The sequence below is a fragment of the Tupaia chinensis genome, unplaced genomic scaffold, assembly GCF_000334495.1.
Source record: "Tupaia chinensis unplaced genomic scaffold, TupChi_1.0 Scaffold000685_1, whole genome shotgun sequence".
Classification (NCBI taxonomy): Eukaryota; Metazoa; Chordata; class Mammalia; order Scandentia; family Tupaiidae; genus Tupaia; species Tupaia belangeri.
This window is the reverse complement of record NW_006160208.1, coordinates 1,223,431-1,233,024: the sequence shown is the minus strand read 5'-3', so window position 1 is coordinate 1,233,024 and position 9,594 is coordinate 1,223,431. Positions and strand designations below refer to the sequence as shown.

Below are 9,594 nucleotides of genomic sequence, written 5' to 3'. Positions count from 1 at the left end.
CTTTCTCCCTCTCTCTGGTAAATGCACGTATACTCTAACAAATTAAAAAATAAATACAGTTGGGCCAGCCGGTGGCGTGGAGTTTAAGGGGACTGGATCCCACATAGTCAACATGCAGTTTAAGTCCTGAACCTGGCATGAAAATCACACCCGATCATGTGTACATATGCCCCAAATCTTAGGAGGACAATGGAGGAGAATTGACTGCAGAATGGTCATCCCCATTGGGCGAGTAGGGGATGGAAGGGAGCGATGCTTTCTCACTTTCCTCTCTCTGTCTCTGCCTCTTTACAGCAAGCACGTGCTTTCTACAGCAAAAACAGAAAACAGAAAGTGACTACATAATAAAAGTTTTACAGCTGAAGCAGTTACATTTGTTTTTATGTAACACAGATGCCTTGATTTTTAATAAGAGAAGACCAGTTTCTGGTCAGCTTGGTGAAGAATTGTTTCCTATCTCACTTATTCATGGGGAAAGCAGTCCACCTGAAGGCCTAGTGCAACCGTTCACTTAGAAAACGCTCGGTTCTTTTCTCATTACCTGGGAAACACGTTGTCAGGTGCTCCATCAGTGCTTCTTGGGTGACAGGTTTCCTTGCTGAGTTCATTGCTGAGATGGCCAAGCAAAGGATTTCCCCGAGTGGAATAAACTGAGATTGACTGATGGGAGACATACTGATTGGTGATACATCACCTGCAGAAAGACAATTTTCAAGTGAGTGGTTCATTAAAAGAGCCGGTCATTTGTCATACACACATCTGCACACACCCGCACCCCTCCCGCGACTACTCCTAAGCCCTCGTATTTTGAACACCATAAACTCTGAACACTGAAGCTGGCCATTGCCTCAGCCAATTTCAATTGGGTGGAGAGACTTCCACACACAGGGCAAGCGCCTGTTGCCTCCACAAGGAAAACTCCCCTTTACGATCCAAGATCTCATCTAAACAGACATAGTCCTGAATGGTCTTGCAACGACAGGCTTTGGGAAATGATTTCTGTTTTTATTAACTTGGAGCTGACTTATTTAATAACTGCCATTCACATCTAGACAAATGCATCTGTGGTAACTTGATGTGGTAACTTAAAAGTCAAATGCCTTTATGTGTCAGGCATCTGCTAGGGAACTGGGGACTCCAGGCAGAAAGTCAGTCCGCTTCCCTCCCCCAAGCAGCACTGCTCTCCCAGTTTCCATTTAAGTGGAGGAGACAGACAAGCGCATCCACGTTCATGGTGGGTGACCGTGCATGACAGAAGACTGAACAAAGAACTTTAGGGAGAGGAGAGGGTGCTGCAACACCACCTGGGGTGAGGGTGGGGCGTAGGTGCAGGAAGTTAAAAGGTTTGTGCAAAATTGTACAACCTGAATCCATGCTAAAGAGGAGCCTGGTGGCTGGGAGGGCTGGAGGGGTGTGTGTGTGTGTGTGCTGGGGGAGGTAGCTGGACTTATAAGCAGGCATTTACTGGGGAGCAGAAGAGAAGGAGGACAGGGATGTAGAGACAGCATGAGAAAAGAGTTGAGTGCCCAAGGCTTTCATACAAGGAGGGAAACGGCTGGAAGGAATTCATGGAATGATAAAGGCGGAAAGATGACTGCGGTGGCCACAGGGACAACGGTCTGGAGGATGTGACAGAGAGCAGGTGACACCTCTCTGGGAGCCTGTGGCTTCCTGCACACGTCTGCACACCGACAGGGCTAACAGGAGCATGGGATGGTGATTCCCAAGGAGGTCCACCCTGCAGAGCAAATATCCATCTTTACTTCTGGAATCTTCGCACTGTAGTGAGCTATTTTCAAGCAATGCTCCAAGGAGCCCTAGAATTTCCTGGAGATGTCTCAGGGAGGGATGCCCGCAGCAGAGGGAGAGGCTGGGAGAGGAGGCGAGGCTGCCCTGAGCTGAGTGCCAGCACGTGACCTGGGCTGGCTGAGGCTGGGGGGTGACTCACATCACAAAGACCCCATTAGAGGTGCTCACTTGCTCGCTCTCTGAATAAACAAGTAGATAAATTTAAAAAATGAAATTCATATGGGAAGGAAGACGGGGCCAGTTGGCAAAGGGGGTGATCAAAACAAACTGCAGTGCCTTTGAATTTGGAAACTTCAACTCCCTAAATTTTTTCTATTGCAACCAAGAACTTTCTTAGATGACTAAAGACTCAAAAACACTAAATAGGGGCCAGCCAGTGCTGTGGTGGTTGAGGTGGCTGGATCCCACATGGCTGACTATGGTGGTTCAAGTCCTAGACCCAGCGGCTTGGAAACATGGCGGGGGTGGGGGGGTGTGTGGTGTGTGTGTGTGTGTGTGTGTGCCCCCGCCCCAAATCCCAAGAGAATAGAACAGAAGGGACTGCGGCATGCTATACACCTGGGGTGGGGAAGGGGCTTTCTCACTTTCCCTTTCTCACTCTGTGCCCCTCTCGGTGAACACATGTGACCTATGGTAAAATTAAAGAGTGAATGATTTTTTAAAATGCAAGTCAAATCAATTCCAGATTTTGTATAGGATACAAGAAGAAACTTGCACTCTCCATAAAATAAATAAATAAATAAATAGGACTATTAGCAAAACTTAACTACTTTGGTTTATTTAAGTCATGCTTATCCTAATGTTTTCACCTAAAATGACTTTTAGTTTCACTGCCACCTTCCTAGTTAATTCCTTTTCCTTCACTGAGGCTGTATGAGGCAGCACGCTTTAAGGTGTCTGAACAGCATTTGCTTCGAAAAAAGCCCAGTTTCACTATAATAATGCGCAGTAACTTTTAACCCAGAATACAGAACAGAATGAATTTGGATGCTCTAAATAACAATCTACACAACAGCTTATTTTCATACTGTACTGCAATAAATCTATGCTCTAAATAACAATTCCACAGCAGCTTATTTTCATACTGTACTGCAATAAATCACTCTCCACCACCTTCCCGTGCCCAGTCCCAACACCACCCCTGCGGACCCTACATTCAAATGCTTCCTGGGTCTGTTCCCTGGATCCCATCTCTCGTGCTACCCCTGACTCCAAGCCACCGTCATCTTTCACCTGGATCCTCAAAATGGCTTAAAGACACTCGGCGTCTCCCCTCTTGCCCACAATACTCTCTTCCCTACAGGATCCTTTTAGGAAGACATAAAGCATGTCACTGCCCCGCATAAAATTCTGCAGTGACTACCTGTTGCACTTGGAAGGTCATTTCACCTCCTTCCTAGGCCTCCAAGGATCTGCAGGGTCTGAGCCTGTCACCACCCACCTCGGGACCACTCCTGTCTACTTACCACCTTTCTCCTTACCTCCACCCCATAGACCCTCTCTGTTCTTTGAGTTTGCCAGACTTTTTTCCCCACTCTGGGCCTTTTTGCTTTGTTCTGCTTTGCTTTAATGACCCTGGTCTGGGAAGCTCCGTGGGTAGACATTTTCAGAACAGGCTTCTCATCTTTTCTCAGTTTAAATGTTGCCTCCCCAGAAGACCCTAACCTGATCACCAGCTCTAATGCCGTTCCAACGTGACTCGAATTTACTGTCTTTGCTCAGTCTGCCTGTTTGTCTGACCCGCTAGAATATAAGCTCCATGGCAGAAAAAAGTCCTGAACGTCACATTTCTGGTACCTAGAATAATACCATGCCCCCCCAGACACCCAATTCATGCTTCTTGAATAAATGAACATCCACTATAATGTTATAATCCAAGGAATTTCTTAGGCTAGTTTTAAGGTCTGTGACTTTTTTTTCACATTATTTTGCTAAATACTCGCAAAATCGACAAAAAAATAAGACCAAATAAATTTAAACATGCAATTTTTTAGATTTCCTCCAATTAATTTCGTGAACAACAGTCCCCTCCAAACAGAACAATTACCATAGAGAAAAAATATGTTTAGTGGGATTTTGAGCATGCATTAAAAAAAATTATTTACTTTCAATTTGGTAAGAGAGGGACAGAATGAGAGAAAGAGAGAGAGAAAATGAGAAAGCAAACTACCAGTTCCAGACTTGAACCGTAGTCGGCCATGTGGGAGTCCAGTCTCTTAACCACCACACCACCTGCTGGCCCTGAACTGCATTTAAGATCTATATTAAAGGAATCATAGGTATCTCTTGACACAACCTAACACGTTATTCAGCCTTTAATATGATTTTCTCTGGATCTTCTATCAACTATCTTAATAAGCTGATTAGTTATTCTTAAAATATGCTACTAGAAAATTCTTCCAACAACTGGGCTATATTTTTTCTTCCAAGAAGAAAAGAGAATGCAAATATTGCTAAAATATTGTTGGTCCCCATAATCTACATAATGAACAGAGATTGCCACATTTTGCATAATCTATTGAATTGTGACTTACTTGTCTATAACTTACAGGATGAATTTCTCTGTCATCAGAATTAGTTCTGAACACATTCATAAAGGCAATTTATCTAAAAGTTCATATGTACTTTGTGGGCTACGCCATCCTTTCTAATCTACAATCACTCTGTCCTACAGTTCTAAAAAAAAGATGGAGTAGTAAACAGGTTTTTATTTCAGATATTTTCTTACAAACATCCATTTAAGAACAGTCCTCAGGGGACATTTGTCAAATCTAGAATAATTCCGTTAAAATCAAGTGCAGTGCCTTGGACAGAGTAGGCAGTCAACAAATTTCTGTCAAGCGAATTGAAAATGTGAAAAGACATGAGAATCTTACAATGGAAGGCACACTTTGGTTTGAAGAACATTTAACATTCAATTTAAAATATGTCAGTGAAAATTTGGACACTGTTTTCATGGAAGGTACGTGTCAACGGATTGGGATGCGTAGAAAGATAAATGAACCAGGTGGATGATGGGGGGGATGGAAACTGACACTACGGGCAAGAGTGTGCATGTGCGGTGCATGAGGCGGCACGACGCCAGGGAGCTGAGGCATGTTTCGGCTCAGCTGAAGCAGGCTGGCGGTGAGATGGGGAGAATAGGAGGGGTCAGATTCTGGTCGAGCAGATCTTTTTCTTTTTCTTTTATTTTTTGTAATAGCATATGTGCACTTGCCAGAGATAGAGATAGAGAGAGAGAGAAAGTGAGATATCACCCTCCAGAGGAGATGGCCATACTGCAATCCCTTTTCCTTCATTCTCCTCTCAAGATTTTGGGCACACACACATACTCAGCATGTTTTTCAAGCTGCCAGGTCCAGGACTCAAACTGCACAGTTGGCCATGTGAGATCCAGAGCCTTAACCTCCATGCCCCCTGCTGGCCCCAGATCTTATTCTTGATGCTGATGGGGAACCATCATGTTTTCATACAGAGGAAATACATGCCATATCTGCATCACGTAGAAACTCCCTCCTGCTACGATGGTGACTGAGTTGGTGACTGATGGTTCAAGCAGGCGACAAGGAAGGCCTGAGCCCACAGGCAGAAATCCTGTAGATGCCAACGTGCTCTTGTGCTGTCTATAGCTAGCCACTTCTGCCTCAAGAAACCTCTTTATAAGCCCCTACATCCTGACCGTTTCAAGCCCTCTATCTATCTTCCCTTCTAACTTTCGGCCTGTTGCTTTAGTGACAACCATGTCACAAAGTCCTCTCTTACATAATTCTTCCCTTCAAGAAATACTTGAATGCCTATTGTATTCAAATGCCTTTAGGCACTCAGGTTCTAGAATTATTCCCATTAGTCCTATTTTTTTAAAGAATTATTTTATTTAACTTATTTTTTAATTTTTTTTTTTTTTTTTTTTTTTAACCAGAGAGAGAGAGAGGAAAAATAAGAAAGAAAGCCACCAGGTTTGGGTCTTGAACCCACCAGGTTTGGGACTTGAACCGCGGTGAGCCATGTGGGAGTCCAGCGCTCTTAACCACCATACCACCTGCTACTGGAGGGCAGAAATTTTAAAAAGTACTGGACTGAAGCCCCGTCCTTTATGAATGCCATTTTTTCTCCCTTCAGTCTTTCATTCAGGCTCTCTGTACTCCCAGTCCTGGCTGGATGATATCTACAGCTCTCCAGAAGGCACCTCCTAGAAAAGTAAACATCCACTTGTTTCATTTCATCCTAATACTTATTCTCATACAGTAGTGTAAGAAGTGGAAAGTCGTAATTCCCCCAAATGAGCTGCATCACAGTAAACCACAACCTTGACAACACCCCAACATCCATCTTCCACCTTAGCCATCTTTAATCTGTTTTCTTGTTTTGTTTTGAAGCATCAGCATTCGTATGAATTATCCTGTTTTCTTGTTTATTTTTATGTACTATTTTTCACTGTAAATGTGAATCTAACCTATACCCTGGGCTGAAGACCCTAATGAAGTTGATATACCAGAACAACCTTCTTATAACCTTCTTACAAATGCAGTTCTGAAACTACTAGTTTATAACTGGCAAGTTCTCCATCTAAAAAAAAAAAAAAAAAAAAAGCATTCAGAAGATATTTATTTTGATAAGTACCCAGTCTCTTAAAACAAAATACAATTACCCACTCTGCGCCTGTCTCCTCATCTGTAAAATGAGGTTTGGATGAAATGATTTCAACGATTCCTTCAGGCTTCAAAATTCTATGATCCTCTATCCGTGCAGCAGAATTCTGGCACAGAAGCATAATGGAGAACTCAGGTCGAGCTCTACTGCCAGCATGCTGGGGGAACTGTATCAGCGCTCATCTGATCTCAACACGGAGGCTTTAATTTGAAAAGAAATGGCTAACTACATTGGCTATTAATTTTTCCCCTTGTAATAAAAAGCTTCATAATTTACTCTCTCGGATTCAAAGTTTTTGTTCAGCTTTGTTCCTCAGGACTGAAGTGTGCCTCGCTGTTCTCTACGCTGTCGGCATTAACGCTAAAGCTAACATTATGGATGCCAATAAAATGACCACAGGCGGTAGATACCGTGACTCCCCATAAAATAACAGTCACACACGTCTGTGAAATGCACAGAGGGCAGAGGGACAGTACAGCTCGAAGCCTTCCAACACTCTCTTCACAGAACTACTCATTTGCCAAGTTTTATCTTAAATGCCTTTGAGCTTGGGGAAATCACAAGCTCTCTGAGGTTACAGTTAGGTGAACAACTTCTCTGGTGCAGGGCATCAGACCACTCTTGTGCTTTATGACTTAATTCAATTTATTAACCCCACTTTTACGTATAAATGCTGTTTGTTTTTTTAACAGAAGATCTACTACAATATCCTCTATAAAGCTATACTAAAAAAAAATATATATATATATATGTATATATACACACACATATATATGTATTCCTTCCTTTCTACCCTCTTGAAGACCATGACATCCTTGCGGGCAGGGGGCAGAGCATATGGCTCCCATTAACTCACAGGCTGGTACGTTTTAAGCAGCTCTCCTTTGAAACCAGATTACTATACTTGACTTTCAGATGTTTGTGTTTCAAATTTAAAAGAACACTAGCATTAGAAAGGCACTTTTATCAGTTTACTGTAGGTTTGTTTCAAAGGCCACTGATTTCGGAAACTTAAAGTTGAGCCCTTACTATTGTGATAGTCCATGAAAGAAACTTCACATTCACAAAGGAATTTTGGAATATTTAGACATTCTGAAACAACTTTCCTCAAGTGTCCCAATACTATTTTTTCAACACTTGATAGACCTCTTAAAGAAGGCCCAATTCAGGGGGACCAATAGTTGGTGTAATGGCTATGTCGCTGGACTCCCATGTAGTTGACCGCGGTTTGAGTCCTGGACCTGGTGGCTTAAACTCATGCCGGGCACGTGTGCGTGCATGTCCAAGATCCTGAGAGGAGAATGGAGGAGAAGCAATTGCTGCATGGCCATCCCCCCTTGGTGTTAATGGGGTGGGGGGGAGTGATTTGTTTGTTGCTTTCTGTCTTTCTAGAGAAAAACTCTCAAAAAATAAAAAAAGAAAGAAAGAAGACGAAGAAGAAGGCCCAATTCCTAACTATTATTTGACTGTTTTAATCCAAGGAGACTATAAATAAGAGATCCCACTAATAATACTGCAGTTCTTGATGTCCGTTGGCTATGGCTTACTAAGAAACTTCTAACAAGAGTAGAGTTAAAACGAGAGCAATTGTGATGGCTGTGACACACACACACAAACAAGTTACCCCCCACATCTCCTGACTCTTCTGCATGTCAATCTATACAGAGATACAGCGAGGTGACACAGCAAATCAACTGGCTAATTAGTCTGAAAGAAACCCTTCATCTTCCCAGTCTAGAATCTCTCATAGGTTGTTATCAGCGGTCGCTCTTGTTACCTAGACTGGACTACTGATGAAACACCAGTCATGGAATAATCAGAAGTAAGCAAGCCCGAAAAGGCAGAGAATCAGGCAGAGGAGAACAATCAATGGGGTGGTGATGGATGGGCAAAGCTTCCTGGATAGGGAACTGTCTTCTCCATCATCAGAGAGGACCACTGACATCTCTGATCATAACATCTAACACTTTGGGGCCATTCAGCTATTTGCAATAGATTCGTAGACCAATAACACGCTTCGGAAATTCAAACCTGCCTCGGCTGCGCTTACAACTCCACGACTACTACAGGGTGGTGTGTGTTAGGCACCACGGAATGAAACCTGGCAGAGTGCTATTTACACACATTGACATGGATGTGGAGCAGAAAGGTCCTACACACAGGACGAGGCAGGCCACACCCCGCGACCTGCCAACATGTTTGCAACACCAGCTGCCGCCCACCTTGCTCTCCAGCCCCCTCAGCCAGAATGAAGCTTAAAGCTATTACCACCAGGGGTAAAAGCATGACCAGATGCCAACTACTCATTAGAATTCTCTGATGTCATGCAATTCTGAAAAGCACCTGGCTAACACCACGTAACATAGCATCTTCTTTTCCTCTATTATATGTGTACCACAATAGCACAGAATCTAAATTCTTGAAGTCATCATGCACTTCCCTTCCTATCCTGACACGAGAGAAATATTAGATGCTCCAGTTTTTACTGATGATCTTCTTCAGCAACAGTTTAATGTAGGTTTCAACAACTTAACATAACCAGGGTCATTCTCTTCCCCTCGATCTCAGAATTACCGCAGGAGTAAATGAGCCCTTCTGTTCTTTCCTTTATCAGTTTAGTTCCTGGTGTGAGTTTAAGCCACCAGGTCCAGGACTTGAAGCGTGGTCGACTACATGGGAGTCCAGCAACATAGCCATTACGCCAACTGCTGGTCCCTGTAATTGTATTTCAAGGTAAATACAACTACAATTTCTAGAGTAACCTGCAGAACTTCTGAGATATGCCTCAATGTTAATATACCCTGTAAAGCATCTTAAAATTAACAAAACAAACCATTTTGACCCTCTATGACAAATTCATGCTTTACAAAAACTGCCTTCCTTTTTAATCAACTGTTTATTGAGTGATCTCCACATATAGGTTATTGCTAGGAGATGTAAATTATATAAAAAGTTGGGGCTGGCAGGTGGTGTGGTGGTTAAGGGCATTGGACTCCCACATGGCTGACCGTGGTTCGAGTCCCAGACATGGCGGCTTGCTTTCTCACTGTCCCTCTCTTTCACTCTGTCTCTCTCTGGTCAAAATTAAAAATAAATAAATAAATAAATAAATAAATAAATAAATAAATAAATAAA

At 42.9% G+C, this 9,594-nt stretch overlaps 1 protein-coding gene across 3 annotated transcripts in view; it reads right to left on the bottom strand.

Annotated features, from left to right (window-relative positions):
• The window catches only part of STOX2 (storkhead box 2), a 125,294-nt gene that overhangs the window by 13,909 nt on the left and 101,791 nt on the right, over window positions 1-9,594 (bottom strand). For all 3 annotated transcript variants that reach the window (XM_027776599.1, XM_006160426.3, XM_006160427.2), the window contains exon 2: window positions 542-694. In XM_027776599.1, coding sequence (XP_027632400.1) covers window positions 542-694 — 153 coding nt within the window. The remainder of the gene's footprint in view (window positions 1-541; window positions 695-9,594) is intronic.